This window comes from Syngnathoides biaculeatus, chromosome 18, assembly GCF_019802595.1.
Source record: "Syngnathoides biaculeatus isolate LvHL_M chromosome 18, ASM1980259v1, whole genome shotgun sequence".
NCBI classification, from domain to species: Eukaryota; Metazoa; Chordata; class Actinopteri; order Syngnathiformes; family Syngnathidae; genus Syngnathoides; species Syngnathoides biaculeatus.
In genome coordinates, this window is record NC_084657.1 from 4,778,986 (window position 1) to 4,798,312 (window position 19,327).

A 19,327-nucleotide genomic window follows, 5' to 3' on the forward strand; every position below is an offset into this window, starting at 1 on the left:
GCGCACTTGTCGCACACCCTCAGCATACATGAAAACCAATCCAGCGCAGTGAACCACAGCCTGACGTCTTTTTTTTTTTTTTTAACACGGAAGCACATGGTCTATAACGAGCTGCTGTTCAGCCTACTTCTACTTCTTGGTTTACCTGACACCGCCCCCCTGCGCTCTTAAAGGGGTACACTCATAATTACAAACATAACCAACACCCGCAACTTTATATATGTGGGCATGACTGGTGGACCACACCCGTAACATTATATCTGCGGGCATGACCGACCACACCTGTTCATTTTTCAAATGTGAGTGACTGCAGTTGTAGTAAATGATTTGATATGACTATTAAAGGTCAGGTCTGAATCTTTCTGAACACGTAGGTTTTAGGACTTGGTCTTCACTTTTTAAAGATACTCCAGGTATTTACGAACGGCAATCCTTTTTTTTTCTTTATTGCCAAAAACAGTTTTATGTACATTTCTGAGGTTGCTTTAGGTTCAACTACATGTTGATTACTGATTGTTGTACTACGCATGCAGCAAAACGATTTTCATTATAGATTAAAATGACATTTTTTTGTCCATGATTTGAAATAATACTAATAATTAGATTTTCATTCATTGGAAACTTAAAATTGACCTTGGGTGTGATTGTGAGTGCGGCTGTTGTCTGTCTCCATGTGGCCTGCAATTGACTGGTAACCAGTTCAGGGTGTACCCTGCCTCCTGCCCGATGACAGCTGAGATTGGCTGCAGCACTCTCATGAGGATAAGCAACTCGGGAAATGAATAAATGATTCAGTTCCCAGTTTGGTCCTTAACATGTTAGAAAGTGTGCAAAAATGTTGAGTATTGGTTTCTAGAGTAAAAGCGATCTTTGCAAATGTCTTCTTTTGATCGAAGGCAAAAGATAAGTCCTCTTTGATAAACCTCAGAAAATGGAATATATATTGGTGAGCGGTTGAAATCAGAGGATCTGCTCCATTTTAAGTTGGACAATGGCTTTAAATTATTCATTAATCAATTATCAAAATAGTGGTTGGTTAATTTGATGGTTCATTATTTGTCATTAACTGTGACATCCCTAAATCAAGTGCTCACAGTACTGTCGCTCTAAATGTCTGCTTTTTTTGGAGCATCAAAAAACTCATTGAGCAGCAAACACAGCAGCCATGTGGTTTCACCATTTTGGTTTGGGGTTGTGATGTACTCATTTCAACAAAGGCATAAACTTGCATGTGTGTTTTTGCAGATAACCATTTCATTGTTTACATTCAAATGAGAACAACCCCTTTGATGTGTTTTTCCTTTCGATCTACAAATGGAATGTCTGCTCAGCCCGTTATAAACTGACCCTCAGTTTCATTGCTGTAGTGTTTAGTCAGGGATATCTTAGCTTGTGACCTGTGTAGCTATTTTTTATAGTGTCATTTCAAGCGTTAATAAGTGTTTACATTAAGTAAGTAAGTCTCGGGCAGCTATCCTTTCTTCACGGTCGCATTTCACACGTCGTGTCTGAGAGTGGAGTGGCTGTTGTCTCAGCAAGTTCCAGGCTGCGCTCTGGATGGATTTCCAGCAGACCTGGCTGATACCCTCACTTTAGATCCCCACCACATTTTCTCCGGTGTAAACATGTCTGTCAAACTCCATGGCTTGCGGTGCCTCTGCATTTCTTTGCATTCAGGACACCAAGCGTGGAAGGTTGCCAACACTTTGAGTCTGCCCACCTGACCTTGGCCAGACTATGCATGACTGAGCACACTTTCTTCCACGTCGCACATTTTTAGAACACTTTATGAAGCTGAGTGGGGCTTAAGTGGCTGCTCGTGAGGCCGGGCCCATGCTAAAGAGAGCCCCTCAGCTGGCTGTCCTCGTGTTGCTATCGAGGGGGTCGGTTAATGGTCCTAAAATGGTCCTGGCCTTGATGGAAAAGCTGGGCTAAGACCCTCACTGCCACGCTATCTTTCAGTCTTCTAACCACCGAAACGATCATCATTTCCATTTTAGGGCCTGCTCAATGCAATCTAAGAGTTGGCGGTCACAGGATGTTAAGATAATAGGAAGCATAACAAACTTCTCTAAGACTGTGATTTCCAATCTTTGTAGACCGATGACACACATTTTACAATTGAAAAATCTCATGCACACCAAAAAACACAAAATATCACAAATAGTGAATCAATCACGACGTACTTCCAGCCATCTAATCGAAGCGCAAAAAGAGATGAACAAATATCTTATTTCTTGTTGATATTTTTTTGAGCAATTATATAAAAAAAAGTTCATTTTCCCAGGGCACACCTGTAGAGCACTCACGAGACTCTAATGTGCCACTGGTTGAAAATCACTGTTTTAAGAGATGGCTTTTTTAGATATCTTGAAATCAGCATTCCAAATGTGGCAGTTATATGCATATTTAACTAATTCAGGTTCAGATTAGTTTGGGGGTCTGTCTTTGTTGTCAATTGCTCATAAGGCAATTGCTGGCCACAGCAGAGATGTTTCACATTGCAGTTATTGACTTGCTCAATAATTTGACCTCGTGCCTGGGTGTAATTTCGCAAATTTCTATGCTTGCATTGAGATGGCGCTCATCTGATTGCTCGACTCACTGTCATGGTTCAAAACAAATCTGGATGCCAGTTTCACAATTGAGAATGTCTCTTTAAAAAAAAAAAAAAAAAAGAGAGAGAGAAAAAAAGTTGGTCTGAAAGGCCTCTGAGTGTGCTCGAGTTATCCAAATGTGTGAAATATTTTCAGATTCAAAAAAAACTTTGTCACAGCCTCGCACTGCTCTGGCTTTCTTCTCGCACATATAAATTATACACACTGTTGTTTGGAAAAGCCTAACGAAGGTCATGGTAATGTTTTCATTTCTTGTTAAGCTCGAGAGCCCAAGCTCTTTCCTCTCTCTTTTGTCAAAATGCTCAAGCATTCAAGAAGAAAAAAAACCTCTTCCTTCTGCTCCCTTTCTTTCTTTCTTTCTTTCTTTCTTTATTTCCTATTCACGGAGCCGGTTGGCAAGAAAAGTACTGTCATTTTTCTCTCTGCCCCTGAGAAAATCAACACACTGAAGTTGCATTGAAGTTCTGCCTTTTTTTCTTGGCTCTATTTCAGACCTATAACCTGGGGGTAAACATGGAATTAAAATAACATCAGCCTGCTTCCCCCACCATACTCTCTTTGCAGCGGCAGTTCGCACAAGCACTGAACAACAGAACTGAACAAGAGACTTGGTTCTCCTAATTGGTTTTGGTTTTAATTGGCATAGAAAGCTGCAAATATTGCTCCAATGATATGTTCTCATCATCTTTTTTTTTTTTGTATTTATACAGCTGTGTGTCTACTTAAAATGAGCTTCTTTGGCTTTTTATTATTTATAAATGCTGGCGGATTTTGCCAGTTTCTTTTCCTCAGCACGGATTCTCAAATTTGGCTTTCTAAATGTTTTCTACATCAGCAGTTACTTCTCTTAAACTTTGACTTTGTTCTTTATATTGCTGAAATATAGGTCATCTTTTATGGAAGCAATTTGACACACACGACATCCCTTGTTCAAACCCTGCTTTGTTGTTCGGCATTATTGAAAATGCAAGCCTCACTGTTTTTTGTTCACTGTTTGTGTTTCTGTAAGTAGCTGGTGGCGACTTGCCGAGTCACAACACCACCCCCCCCCCCCACCCACTACTCGGAGTACCCTGTGTTGACTGTCTGCGCGGGGCTGATAGTGTGAGATGCCTGGCTAAACTCCACTGAACCGATCCCTGCTCGGTTGGCCTGCTCAGTTGGCTAAGGCCCCGTCCTCCACAGATGCAATCCAGTTTCCACAAACTGTCTCCCTGCGTCACAAAGGCTACAAAGCCCCAGTTTTGTCTCGAGAGGGTGATGGCTGTAGACGTCAGACCAGACAGAACCCCCTGCGTGGTGGTCAGAGGGCAATCCAGAACAAGAAGCAGCCCGCAGCCAAGCCAGTCAGCTGGGGACCACCTGCAGAGTGGTGCCAGAGACAGCTCAGGCGCTGTCTGGGTCGTCTGTGTCATAGCAGTCTTAGGAACAGCTCTCACTATAAACTGGTAAAGTTCGATGGCGCTATGTATGTATTTATTTATTTAGTGTCTTTGTAATTTTTTAACTACAGCACTTTTTCTGGTGCGGTTGGTTTTTAGTGTTCTATAAATAGTTGAGACTTACAGCCTTGCAAAGGCCAACAAATGTCAATTTCTACCATGCACTCCAGTTCACTTCAATACAATACTCCCAATTTCCATATTGAGAACAAAATAAATCTTGACTGCTCTTTTTATTAGGTACACCAATGGAGTGAACTACATTACCTAAAAAAATGGCGCTCGTCCATCCCACACAAACGACAGCATTCCAATTAATTATTTCTAATTGACACTAACGTATGCTGCATGTCATCCATCATTGTTGTCCCCCCCCCCCTTTTTTTAAAATGCTTTTCATTATTTTTTTCTCTGTTGCACTGGTCATGGTGTCATGCTATCTTTCTAGTGCCAGCTTGTCCTTGACTAGCTCCAGTGAAATGAAAGGTGTTCCAAACCGTATCGTGCCGAGCCGAACAATACAGGACTGCTTGATGGAAAAGTGACATGAAATAGATCCACACGTAAATGTACAAGTTTCTCCGAACAGTGGTGCTGATACTGACGGCTGGTTTTTTCCTCCCTCCTTGCTCTGCGCTGTAAGGCAGTGTCAGCTGGGGCATTACCATAGGATGACCTTTGCCGCCGCACTCCCCACTGCAGCGTTTTCTGACATTCAGGGGCGCTATGGGGGATAGAGGAAGGGAGTGGACTGATGGCCTGGTGGCTGTTTTTCGTCTGTAGTGGTCTGGCGTCTGTGTGTTCGTTTAACAGACAGTACTGGCTTACGCCGGCGTTTTATTTTCCGCAGCATCAATCAAACTGGCTTGTCACCGTTTTTCGTTTCGAAAGACTGAGCAAAGGCGGTGTTGTATTTATGTGGTTTTCTTCCAACCTGGGCTTGTTGTCAAAGAGAGTACTGTTATCTTTATGTGAAATCTTGGCACCCTGATAAATGAGAGCTGGAAATCCTGCCTGCTGACATCAAGGCGCTGTGTTCCTAAACTCCTTCCAAGGCCGAGGGAAAAGAATAACATATCAGACCAATTAAAGTTAATGCATGGTGACACAGTGAATCGAGAGCAGGGGTTGCTCCCATATGGTGGTCCAGGCTGTAAATCAGAATGCCAGGGAAGGGATGAGTGGGAGGCTCAGCAACTAGACAGGGTGCATGCAGCATCAACTGTCCAAACAAAATAACGGTCTGTCTCAAGACTGCGGTTTACACCCACCAATCTACCTTTTTTTCCCCCTCTACCCTCTGCCCCCTACCACCACACTGCCACTGTGCCCCTGCAGCACCCTAAGGTGCAACAATCTCAGGTATCTCTGTTGAAGTAGCAGCTTCATTAAGGATTGTTTTTGTTCCTCCTCTCGCCAGGAGGATTTAAATGAGCTGTCATCCTGACCTTTTTGAGCTCCTGCTTTTTAAAGTAAGTTCAGACACCCCCCCCCCCTCCACCCTAAACCTGCCACCTGCCCTTTCTATCTTTCCACCTCTCTATCTCACTTTGTCACCCTTCCCTATACTTGTCTCTTTCCCCTGCATGGGGTAGAGACACCTTGAAGCCATCGCAGGCATGCCAAGGTTGTTTTGTGGGTAATTGCTTCCCTCATAGACTCCATTTATCTGCACACACTTGCTACACTCCACTGATGACAAGCAGTAAAAGGAGAGGGCACTGACTCTTTAGACTTAATTTGCTCCCTGACTTTTCCTTAGTCCTGATTAAGCAAGCATCTGTGTTGTTTGGAAACCAGCAGTAAGCCAAGTGGAGCATAGCTAACGTTTTCTCCCTCTCTATTACATCAGGGTTATTGCACAGAGTGGCAGGCATTTATTGAAGCTGTAGCCTCATTTATTCATTTCTTTTCACTCTTTGATCATCTCCCTTGTCTAATGTCTCCAAACAAATGCCTCCCTGGGTCAGTAAGACGGCAGTATCGATCAGATACTAGCTTGTCAGCACGAGGCTGAAAGAGGGTGTCCTTTTAAAATGTACAGGAGTCATCAGTTTGCTCTGCTGTGGTCTTGTGGGAATGAAAAGGTAAAGCGCAGGTAGCAGGGTCCTGCAAGCAGTCAAACACGTCCGGCAAAGAGATGGAGGGACTCCATTTAAACCCCCTCAGGCTCGTTTTACTTCAGAGGTCGAATCATCGGATGTTTAATTCAAGTCGTTAACAGCATCAAATGTCACCTTACCTGAAGCTCCAGGTGTGAATTAGTGTGTAATTCAGCAGACTTCCTAGGGTGTTTGCCTGTGGGGATAAGTTCTTTTAATCAGTGCTGCTTCTGTATTGCTAAGCAACCTAACCCCCCCCCCCTTATTTTTTATTTTTTTTTTTTGCTTTCTCTCTGCAGTGTGAGGAGAAGTGTGTGTCCCATGTTGCATTAGTGTCTGTGTGAAATGCTGGCCTGTCTGCCAGGGCCAGGTGACCTCCCCCTCCAGCATCTCCCCCACACGCAGATGAACACTGGACTTCAGAAATGTAAGTAGAGATCCGACACAGAAAACATACCTGGTTCAATCGTGCCATGCCAGCCTTAGCTTGGTTTGTGCTTTAAAATTGGAAAATTCAGTATCTGATTCTTGGATTGCAATATGTTCAGACAATCATTTTTTTGGGCTATTATTTTAGAATAGAATAGAATAATTTTAGAAAAGGTGTAATGATACGATTCTGATTCAGAAGTCATTCAATACTGTCAATATGAATAACAATCAGAATTTAGAGGGTTAGTCTGAGCCTTAAAATGACGTAAAAATGACGAAAAACGTTTGCAACTGCAGTGGAGTTACTAGATACAGTGTAAAAGTGATTGCCCCCTTCCTGATTATTTTTTTGAACGTTTGTCACACTTACATTTTTCCCATCCTCAAATTGAAATGTCGAAGACAACACAAGTAACCAAAAAATTGAGTTTTTAAATGTTTTATCAGGTAAAGGGGGGGACCCAAACCTAGATGGCACTATGTGGAAAAAGTGATTGACCCCCTGTTCGATCATAACTGTGGTTTATCATACCGGAGTTCAATTTATCTAGCCATGCCTTCGCCAGAGACTACCACACCTGTTCTCAATCAAGAAATCACTCGAGTAGGACCAGCCTGATACAGCGAAGTATACTGAAAGGTCTTCAAAAGATAGACATTTTGGAGAGATCAAAAAAATTAAGGAAAGAATGAAAAAGTAATTGATCTGTCAGTATGGAAATGGTTCTAAAGCTTTGGGACTCCAGCGAACAACAGCGAGAGGCATCATCCACAAATGATGGCACTTCCCAGGAGTGGCCGGCTGACCAAAATTACCTAAAGGACGCAGCGATTATTCATTCAAGAGGTCACAAAAGACCCAACATCATCATCGAAAGAACTGCAGGCATCACTTGACTCAGTGTTCATGACTCCACCACAAGAAAGAGCCTACATTGCAGTGTTTTGAGACAAAAAACGTTGCTGAGCAAAAAAAACATTAAGCCTTATGTCAATTTTCCTCAGCATCATCTTGTCATCCCCAAGGTTTTTGGGCAAATACTCTGTGGTTGGACAAAAGTTGAATTTTTTCAAAAGTGTTTGTCCCATTACATCTGGTGTAAAAAATAACTCTGCATTTCAGAAATAGTGATGGTCAGTGGCTGTTTTGTTGCTTCAGGACCTGGATGACTTCCTGTCGTAAATGAAACCATGAACTCTGCTGTTTCCCAAGAGGACAATGTCCAGTCATCTTTTGGTGACCTCAAGCTAAAACGAGTTTGGGTTCTACAGCAGGACAAATTATCCCAAATGCACGAGCAAGTCCACCTCTGAATGGCTGAAGGAAAAACAAAATGAATATTTGGAGTGGGTTTGGTGACCTGGAGTGACTTTGGTATTCTGACCTGAATCCTACTTAGATGCTGACATGGCCTTAAAAAGGCAGTTCATGGTCGAAAACCCTCCAATGTGGCTGCATGACTATAAATCTGCAAAGATGGGTGGGCCAAAAATCCTCCACAGTGCTTTTCAGAGACTCATTGCACGTTATCCCAAATGCTTGATTGCAGTTCTTGCTGCTAAGGGCGGTGCAACCAGTTATTAGGTGTCGGGGGCAATAACTTTTTAACACTGGGCCATATCGGTTTGGATTTTTTTTCCCTCTGTCAATAATAAAACCATTTTAAAACTCTGTACTCTTTACTTGTTGTCTTTCTTTAAATGTTTGATGGGAAACATTTCTGTGACCAAAAAAAAAAAAAAAAAAGAAATCAGACAATTTCACACCCCTGTAGGTAACAGTTAGCACAGCTACTTTGTATTTTCTGGCAGTTTGGATCACCTATGTGTGACACATGCTAACTTTTACAGGTTAGTCTATATGGTAAACATCTGTGTTTTTCATCTTGTGGTTTTCAGTGCATATATTGTTTGGTTTGTTGTGCTAGTTAATCTCAAAGACACCGCACACTCTTAAAAGCAGTAAGAACACCTGGCAATTTTGTCTTTGTCATGTGTCTTGTTTAAAAATGAGTTAATATATGAAAGATGGGTACATTGGAACAAGGAAGGGGGGGGTGGCAATGGTTCACAGGCAGTTTCAACAACAGGGAAAAGCAACAAAAAGTTCCATATACGTAATTCAAATTTTTTTTCATTTATTTTCAGCAGACAATAGTGTAAATAGTTGAATTAGAACTATCTGACATCAATTGGAATAAGATGTAGGTTCTGTATATACAACTTAAAGGTAATCTTAACTGGCTTATGCTAATTAATTTAACATGTCATTAAGGTAAGTCAATTGTGAACAGTTCCATTTACAATGGGGGATGATGGTGGGTCTCCTTTGTCAGTTGTCAGGGCAGACTAAAACAGTCACGTGCTGTTGAGAAAACCTTTTCGGTAGGGGAGTTGATGTGGCAGGTGCAACCAGGTAAAATCTGGTCAAATTGTAAATAAAACATGCTTTTTTTGCTTTGTTTTTCTCTGCTGTTTGTCAACATTAAAAAAGAGAATGTTCTGAATTGCCCTGCGTAAATAAATAGAGGATAAGTAAACAAATAAATCAGGACATGGCTTCATTTGGTCTTCTATCCGGAAGAGGTGGACTGAAATTCACTCCTTGTCAAGAGTTTTGTGTGCACTGAGGATGGGACATTTAAATGAGGCTCAAGCACGTAAAATAAATACCGCGTCATGTACAACTGGGCACGTAGTTGTTGAAATGTAAATGCTAATAGCTTCAGTAATATCTCAAGTGCTCCCTGAGTTTGGATCTGGAAGCTTTTTAAAAAACACTTGGGACAAGTTGTTGGACTGAAGCCTTCTTTTGTCTGCCACGGTGACCCGGCATATCAAGATGGTGCCATCTGATATGCTGTAGCAATAATTTAAGTGGGACATGCTTGCCATATACATGCCAAAACATTTATTAAAGTAGTTCACTCGCATTTTACCACAAATGGAGAAATGTGATGTCTTCCTGTCTCAGTTGGATTTCAGCTGTTACAATTCTGAAAGACATTTTTTTTTCAGGGAAAGGGCCTAATAATTGTAGTTTTCAGTCAATCTTCAAAGACCTGAAATGCATTTAGTCAAAATATCACCCTTTTCATAGACATTACCGAAGCTTCCTTAACCATATTCATATATGTGCTGTAGTAGTCCACCATGCTTTTCAAATCATCCACATAAATCAGTCATTTGTCAGACATGGATTACAGCTCACGACGTGATCCATTCAATCCTAAAAAGTACCGCTCTTCCATTTTTTCCCCTTCAGTGGAAAACTCAGCGTGACCCATTTCTATAGCGCTTTTTTTTTTCTTGTAAAAACCTCGTGCTCATCAGGACTGTAATTTCAGAAACCCAGTAATCAAGCAACCCCCTGGGAGATCAGCAAGCATGAGGGAGTCTGCTAAGTGCCAGCGTCTGTTGCCTCACTTAGGCAGGCCTGTGGCATGGGGCTGCCATCAGCAGGACTGTTTCCCTTTTCTCCCTTTGTGCTGCTCACCAAGACACAGCCGAGCTCACGGGTTGAAAGTGTTTTTCTGTCCAACTCTATAAACACTTTTTTTGGTGGCGAGCATGCGTCACACAGTATGTTTGGTTTTTGAGATGTCATTTTATTTATTTTTTGTTGTTGTTGTTGCATTGTCGTAATTCTAATAGCATCCGATTTTGCATCATTAGCGGTCACAGTTTTGCAGCAAAAGCAAAAACAACCCAAAGCTAATTTAAACCCCATTACAAACTATCGAAAAATCTATCTGGAAATCAAAGTTTCGTTCACTCCTTTGTTCTGGTCCACACAGCTATGCACTTTATATGTGATTCTATTTTCCGCGATAGTCAGCCAGTCAGTGACAAGGCAATTATGATTGGGGCATCAATGGGACATGATAGCGTGCTGGCCATACTCCAATGTGAACCACTACACTACCAATTGACTGGTACCACCACTGCAGATGAATTTTCCCATCCCTGGTCTCTGTGCAGTTTACAGAGAACAACACAACATGGCTCTGAGATTCCTGGCTTCGAACATCTTATAAAAGACCCTTGCTTGACCACGCTTTGGTCGTCACTTGAAATCGAGTTAAAGGCATAATGAGCTCCTATTTTTGTTGCCGTCCTAGCACTACCCTCCCACTATAATCCCGCTGAGGCCTGGATTCTGTCTTTCACACTTTCCGCTGCCTCTATTTTTACCAAAAGCTCCAGACCGCCAGGCTGGCTACGCTTTACCGTGACCGAGTCTGCGCATAAGAGAAGTCGTTTAAAAGTTACGAGCTAGCAGGTTGCTGTCAGAGGCGAGGCCGGAGCAGCTGCTCTGCTTATCATCGGGGAGTGACTCTTCGCAGAGGATGGCTTGTGAAAGCCATAAGCTGTCCAAGGAGTATATCAGGTGTACAAAGATACAACGGGGGTCACAAAGCAAGGGGCTCATCCTGCCGGCAGGATGTCTCAAATACCAGGAAATGGCCCTTGGTTCTCCGTTCCACCAAGCAGAACAAACATGGAGCCCAGTGGGGGAGTTTTTTATTTATTTATTTATTTATTTATTTATTTATTTTGCATCTCGCAGAGATCAAACGCAGCCATCTTTCTTGTACTCCTTATGATATTTTCCTTTTTGATGATCTTCCTCTCTGGCCCTGTTGGCGTGACATGCTGTGTTCAGCTGCTTTTTGAAGGAGGCGGCTGCGTGCGTGGAACTGAATTCAATAGTCTAATTTGAAACTGAAGCTTCAGACTCAATTTCCTGCTCCTGACTGGAAATTTGCAATTTACAACAGCGTGAGCGCGTCAGCCCCCCACCGCTTAAACAATGTTCAATAAAAACTGCAGTTTGAATAAAAGAAGCCCTAATTAGAGCCTGCTGACTATGCACTTGTGTGCCAACAGAGGAGTAATTAACACATGGCCAAACTGGCCCCTTTTCCCCTCCTTTCTGTTGGAGAATGTGCTTAGCTGGAGATGTGAGAGATGATGCGCCTGTCACCAGCAGCACCCGCCTGCAAACTTCACTCATATCCTCATTAACCCTCCCTTGATACTTTAAGACCTTCAATTAATCCAGGTTTGAGGTGAAGGTTGAAACGCTAATAAGCAACACTCTGGAGTGCAAACAATCTACGGGCTGGCCTTTTTACACTGTACAAGAGATTATTTATTTTTTAAGTCTTGTGACTGTAATTACTTGCCAATGCCACTGTTTTCATGTTGTGATGTGTTAGCAAGCTTAAAAAATATATTTAATACTTTATGGACCGTTTTCTCCCCCTTTTCAAAGCTTAAATTAAGGCATGGGGCTCACGATGGTACCGAACGGCACGCAGTGATCTAGTTTGCATGTTGGTCTTGGACAGGGGTGTCAAACTCATTTTTCTCACGAGCCACATTGTTGTTCCGGTTTCCCTCGGGGGGCCATTATGACTGTGGAACAAAAATATTTAGTCATCTCATCATATTTACATCATCAATTTATAAACTAGTTTTGGAATCAGTAATCAATTATATCAACTTTATCATTTATGGTATATGACAATTTGAAATTATGGTACAGATTTTTTTTCTATAATCATGGAAATTGACACACTGGATTTGGCTTCACGGGCCACATAAAATCATGTGGTGGGCCAGATCTGGCCCCCGGGCCTTGAGTTTGACATCTGTGGTCTAGGACTTAGCAACTTTCCACTGTACTTACTGTTTTTCAATTAATTGTTTCATATTTACGGGTGGTGGAGTTTGCAAGTTCTCCCGTGCCTGCGTGAATTTTTTTTATCTGGGCACTCTGGTTCCACCCCCCCCGACCCCCACATCCCAAAAACATGCATTAATTGGAGAACTGGAGAGCTTGGAACTGGAGGGGAAAAAAAACTTGTGGATAAACAATGTATGAATACAAAGTACAACATATGATTAATTTACAGTATACATCCATCCATTTTCAGAGCCGCTTATGGAGAGTCAGTGCTATCTTCGAGCCGGAGGCGGGGCACACCCAAAACTGGTTGCCAGCTAATCGCAGGGCACATGGAGACAAACAACAGTCACACTCACAATCACACCTTGGGGCAATTTAGTGTCTCCAATGAATGCACGTTTTTGGGATGTGGGAGGAAACAGGAGTGCCCACAGAAAATCCACGCAGGCACGAGGAGAACACGCAAACTCCACACAGGAGGGACGGGATCGAACCCTGGACATCAGAAAAGGCCACCCCTCTAACCAATTGCGCCATTGTGCCGCCTACAGTATACATAAAAGGGGGAAATGTCAACTGTCATTTCTTGTGGGAGCCGACATGAGCTGCCTTTACAAACGTTCATTTTTTTTTTTTTTTTTTTTTTATTGACATTCTGACTGACATATTTTTACTCTGAGTACCAACCACTGGCAACAAGAACCAGAATCATTTTCATTGTTTAATGTAGTTGTAATATAAAACTTTTCTGGCACTGTTACGCATAATACAATAGAAGCAATTGTTACTTTGACTTGAGACTTTGACTGTCTTTCTTACTTCGGCCGTGACGACATCGGACTCTTCCACTGAAGGCGCTGGCGTTTGGCCTCCAGGCCGTACTGGTACATCCATGATTTCATGACGACTCTCCCGAGCAAGTCATTATCACTCTCTGCTCTTTCCTTGACGACCTGACACAGAGGATATGGATTTAAAAGCACGTGAGAAATAGTTGAATTAAGGTCACAGTGCTCTTCCCAAGGACAATTACATTCTCAGGGAAAACTAATTGTCTCGTGATGCCAGTCTTGGAACTTAACAAACGCACTTTTTTCTTTGTACAACAAAAATATCAAATGAAAAGATTGTGCCTACAGTGGCAGTACGTTTGTCCAAAGTGGCTTTTCTTGCTAAGCCCAATATGTAATGTATGTCGACGCTGTGAATACCATTTAGTCTTTCTGTAGTCGGCTTTGATGTCACAAAGGCTGTTTATCATTAGTAGCGGTTGACAGGTGAAGTCCATCATCACCATGTGTATACTCTGTTGAAGGTGCGCGCTTCTGTCTGTGTTTGCTTATGCTGGCATTTATTCACTGACACGCATTAGGCCTATGTGATGGCGGATGTCAGCTCGGGCGCCTTGGCCCAGACCCCGGCATTAATGAGGCTGGCCGGACACTAAAGTCACAGCAGCACCGCCTCCCCCCTGCTCCCCGTGTGCCGCTCGATGCGGACCCTGCGCATTGCCCCCCATTGTTTTCCATTCCCGAATAAAAGGGGAATTAATTAGCCAGTTGACACAGTTGGCCGGCGCAGACGGTTCCGAGCTCCGAGTTCACCCCCGCGCCTCATCCCTCAAGCCCAGTCAGCTCACTGTGAGACTGAATGGAACAGCCGAGAACATATTGAAAGCGTGGAATGCTGCCAGCCACTGAGACATTTCACATTGCTGCCGCATCAACTTCTTGTAAAACGGCCATTACTGTCCACTTTACATTAACCGAGTAGGCCAGTCTAACACAAAAAAAAAAAAAAGCCAAAACAAAACATGAAGTTAGTTCATTCCAATTTGCCATGGTACAATCAAATGCTGATGTAAATGTTTCCACGGGAAAGTGTGCAGACGACGTCGTCACGATCCACCTTGACATGCCGATAGACCAACTTGACTCTGAAATTCTGAATCGTAAACGACAATACAAATCTTGCTTGGGTAGTTTTGTTTCCTCGGTTTTGCCCATGAAAAAAAAAACTGTGCTTCCAGACCAAAAAAAAAAAAAAAAGGATGCACAAGGTCCAGCACATTAGCTAACCTCTGTAGTATCTTTTTTTTCTAATTACCCATTTAAAAATGCTCATAGGTGAACCACCACATACAAACACCATGTTCGTACTGTCACTTTGAGAGGTTAAATTTAGCCTTGGATGCTGAGCAGGTGTAACAAATGTCTGCTAGCTGGAGCAAGCAAAGTCTCCCCGCAGATCAGAGACTGTGTCTGATTACTCGTCTGCTGTCATGTCGAGCTCACTGTCTTTTTTTTTTTTTTCCCCCTACTCCCAGTCGCAGCCACGGGGGAGCATCATTGCCACATACCCGCTTTTTACCTCAGCCCCAGAGGTTATTTTTCACCCGTGTCGACTGCTTTGTTTGTTTGTCACGCTTGTGAGTGTGACACAAAAACTACCCGGATGGTTCTCATGAAAAGGGGACAAGAACCCCTTAAACGTGTGAATAGTTTTGTTTAAAACAAGGATGATGTCAGTTGCGATGTAATTGATTGTAATTATACTCTAAATCATGAGCCATTACCGACTATTATCGATCGGGCGCGACCATTTAGATTTAATCTTCTGATATCGGAAGAATTTTTTATTTTTTTTTTGCACATATTTTTCAAACATATTGAAGCATTTTATCATTACGTAAAGATAACCGCATTTAAACAAACATTTAAAGGTCAGATGACAGAGATGTTATGGGGTTATTTAAAATTCATATTTACATTGTGATATATGCACGTAGCATCCACAAAGTTTTCAACTATTCTTCAGTGAAAAATTACTTTTTTTAAAAATTATTATTATCATACATATTGAGCACTACCAGATCATACCCAAAGCTCAAGACCAGGGTGTGATCATGCTTTCCACCACAAGGGCTACCAGAAGTGACGTTGCACTTTCCAAACAAAGCGCACTTCGTTCTTTACGCATCAGCGAGCACCGTGTTGGAATTTGAGCCCGATCTCAACGTACAGGAGCATTCGAGTCGACATCGTCAAACATATCGTCTGAGCCGACGAAGAGTTTGCGACCTGACAGTGACGGCGATCAAGTAGCAGCTGCACAAACAGAAAAAGAGAGTAGCCACTGTCCATGTGACTGCATGTCAAAAGCATGTGGGGGTGACAATATTTTTGATCTCTTATTATTTATTGTATATTTATATATGTTTCAGTGACACGCCCAGCACAAGCTTTTACAAAGTATGCAGTATTCCTTCATAGTATGTGCTCGAGGAGCTTTATAACATGCTTTTATCCTGAGCAAATATCGAAATTGGTCTGAAAGAATCCATATTGGTCGCACCCTAATTTTCTTTTTTTTTTTCCCCACCAAGGAATTCTACTTCTTAACCTGTCCAGTCAATGGTCCTTTTCTATTTTTTTCCATTTATAGGGGACACCACACAAAGGATGAGATCCACTCCGTTCCCAACCCCTGCAGAATTGGATGCCTATGCTAAGAAAGTTGCCAACAATCCGCTCACCATCAAAATCTTCCCTAACAGTGTCAAAGTCCCGCAGCGGAATCACGTCCGGCGTACCGTAAACGGGCTGGACACATCGGGCCAGCGCTACAGTCCTTATCCTTCCTCCCAGCCCGGCGCCAAGACTGGCCTCCTCGCCATTGTCAAGGTGCCCACCGTCAAGGGCATCCTCAAAGATTTCGCCGGCAGCCGGGCTCGCTTGCACCCCGAAGTCATCATGAACCACCTGAGCGGACCTTACCAAGTGGCTTCGACCAGCACTTTAAACCACCACCACCTGACTCTGCCGAACCTTCCCCAACCTCAGCAGAACTTAACCGTGCAACCCCAGGACGCACCTCAGACTCTACAGATGCCACTCGCTCAGCAACAAAGCCTCAGACATCCTCTCCCCATGGCCCAGCACTCTCAGGGCCCAACTAGACTGCAGACTGTCTCTCAGCACCCATCCCTCGGCCACCCGCACGTCCCTCCTGCTGTCCTGCTTCAGCAGCAACAGCAGCAGCCCCAGCCTGGCCTGCAGGCGAGCAGAAAGCTGCCAGATGGCGACGCACCACCTAACGTGACCGTCTCTACCTCAACCATTCCGCTCCCGATGGCCTCGGGGCTGCACCAGGGGCGCCAGCCAGACCTGAGCGCCATCGTGCACCAGATCAACCAGTTCTGCCAAGCTCGGGCCCAGGGCGCCGGGTCGGCTTCCGTGTGCGAGGGCCAGATCGCCAACCCCAGCCCCATCAGTCGCAACCTGCTTATCAGCGCTTGCTCTCGAGTGTCCATGCACAACAACCCCGCTGCCGTCGGCTTTCCCCAGCACAACTGTATCGTCGGCCCTCGAGAGAAAGCGACTATCGCGATGGGGGTCCACCCTTTACCCAGTGTGACCATGAACCACTTGCCTTCCAACCGCACAGATCTCAAGCAGCAACGGCACCCCCGGCAGCAGTTGCAACCCAACGCACAGCAACAAAAGATGCGCTCTTGGAATCAGCACCCGTTGACCCACCTGCCCCACGCGCAGAACAGTTGCAAGCAGCCTACTAGGGAAGTCACCTTCCACTTCCACAAGGGAATGGGCTACCCCGCCGACGTGTGCGTGGGTCATCCGTACATGCTGAAACCTCCAGTAGATAGGCCGACCCCCTCGCCACCCGTCAACCACAACGGCGTGACGGGCCCCGTGGCCCACTACCCAAACGGTCACTACTTCCAATCCCACATTTGGAACAGCAGCATCCTCCCCACGCCCAACAGTGACAGCTCCGGCTCTCAGGACGTAGCCATGCCATTCCACGGAGCGGGCCCGGGCGGGTGCGCCGCAATCGAATGCGGGCCCCCGGGGGCTCCCCATTACAGGCTACCGGCGAGCTCCTCCACCTCCTCTACCCAGACTAATCTGATGCAAAGCGCAGATTACGTGGGTGGGGACTTCCAGACGCCCTACTTCCGCGATCAGAATCTGGGGTTAATGGGCAAGATGCACAGGCCCCCTGTGAGCAGGGTGGGGCCGGAGGTCGGGGATGGTAGAAGCGCTCTCATCCAGCATCCAGGGTACAGATAAGCTATGGCCTTGTCTCCGCAAGTTATCAACCCCCTTTGTTTAGTCTTAAGAAAACACATAACTTGACAAAACTGTAAATCTTAAAGAGGGTGAATGAATATATTTAATTCATGAAGTCAAATAGTTCTTTTTTTTTTTTTTGATCAATCTTGCAAGTGATCAATTGTTTTATTTATTTATTTTGTTTGTTTGTTAGTGAATGCTTCTACCTGGAACATTTAGGATTCATGTTTGAAAGCGTGCTCACAAGTCTACTGTGTCATTCCTGCTTTTTTTGCTCCACCATACATGTGCGTGCCTGGATTTCGACAGATCCTGTGTTATTTCCTCTTCGCAAGCTTGTAAGGTTTCTCAAGAGCAATTAAACATAACTCAATCGCTTGCCCGAAAAGCGCGGCCACATCCATTGTTGGATGTGCTGTCGGGAACCCGAGGCTCCGACTTGTCTAACTCGACAGGGAAAGACTTTTTCTGCGTGTAATAATCTTGTTAGAGAACAGCCGTAAAAGTGTGTGTACGTATGCAGAGCTTTTACTATTTTCAGATGTAATTTATTTGTGTAATAGGACTATTGAAACTTGATTCCTTGCCGTCGCGTAATGACAAACGTAATCAGGTTGTTTGTAGATAGCAAGGACCCAGCAGGGAGCGTGCGTGTTGCCATGGTAATGTGCTCTGTCCTGCTTCAAATGCTGCAATGAATTCAGGTGTTTAAAAAAAAAAAAAAAAAAATCCGCCCGCGCGGCCAGGCCAGGTAGGGTTCGGGGGACGACGACGTGAAAAGTTTCGCGCGGTAAGGTTATTGGAAGCGTTAAAGACGGCCCTAGTCAAACACTGACTTTTCTGCAGCGCTCAACATAAAGGAGAACACTCCCAACGGATTTATCAGAAAAGATAATGTTCTTACTGTGGTGCAGGCAAAAGGTTTCTCTCCAGTGTGCGTTCTTGTGTCGAATGAATACCCAAAGTAAGTTTCAATACACGTCAGTTCATCCGAGTCGGTGACGCTAGTGACTCAGCTCTATAGAGAATGGATGGATGGATGGATGGATGGAGTAACACGCCAAAGGAAGTCTAGCGGGGCTAAAAAAAAAAAACAACTTTTTTTTCTTTGTAAATATAATTGCGGTGATCCACAAGACGCACACATTGACCAGGGCTGCAAGGGGCAGGAGATGAAAGATTTAAATGGACTCTTTGGCTTCAAAGGGAGTGGTTGGCTGTTTGATGTGAAAATACAATGTGGAGAGGAAAGTAACAGGACTGGTTCTCATCTCCTCATGTTGTAATTTACCCCATCTCCGCAGTATCCGCAATAATTCAACCACAGGAGCGCAGTCATCGACTTTCAATGTAACTGCGGTATTAAAAAGCTCAATTTCCAAAGGAGGGACATGGCCGTTTATGTTGAGTGCTGTGGTAGGGGGAGGTGTGTCATTTTCTTTTACAAAGCATTTTTCCGGAACCATGACAAATGTATTACTTGAATGTGGAGATAATTGGTGTTGAAGGCGATTATAATAGATGTGCGTATATAGTGTTACTAATGTCCTTTGGGATCAAACTCGATCCCGGGTGAAAGTGTGGTTGCTACTGATTCTGATGTGAAGACCAAATTGATCACTTGCAAGGTGACGGAATCAAAGCAGACATTTTACATTGAACAGCAAATGCATTGTTTATTTTATTGTACACTGGCTTACCTACTAGACTACTGTAACATTTAAACTTCAATGATTGTGTGAGTGTTGCCGGGTTGTGCGTGCGCGCGCACGTGTACGTGCTTGTGCGTGGTCACGATGACGCCCATGTTTTGTTCACCTACCAACCCCTAAAAAGCCTTAATTGTTTGGTCCTTGGACTTTCCTCAAGCATGGTTTTAATGAAAACCCCAAATAATGAAAAGGAAGATGGTGGTAAGAATACAACAAACAGCATTTTTTTT

At 43.8% G+C, this 19,327-nt stretch overlaps 1 protein-coding gene across 1 annotated transcript in view; it reads left to right on the forward strand.

The window, feature by feature from the left end:
* Positions 1-19,200, forward strand: part of fam222ba (family with sequence similarity 222 member Ba) — a 36,828-nt gene extending 17,628 nt beyond the window's left edge. The window contains exons 2-3 of the mRNA XM_061802758.1: positions 6,462-6,589; positions 15,734-19,200. Of these exons, the coding sequence (XP_061658742.1) occupies positions 6,508-6,589; positions 15,734-17,382 (1,731 nt within the window). The 5' untranslated portion in view covers positions 6,462-6,507 and the 3' untranslated portion in view covers positions 17,383-19,200. The remainder of the gene's footprint in view (positions 1-6,461; positions 6,590-15,733) is intronic.
* Positions 19,201-19,327: the final 127 nt, after the last annotated feature.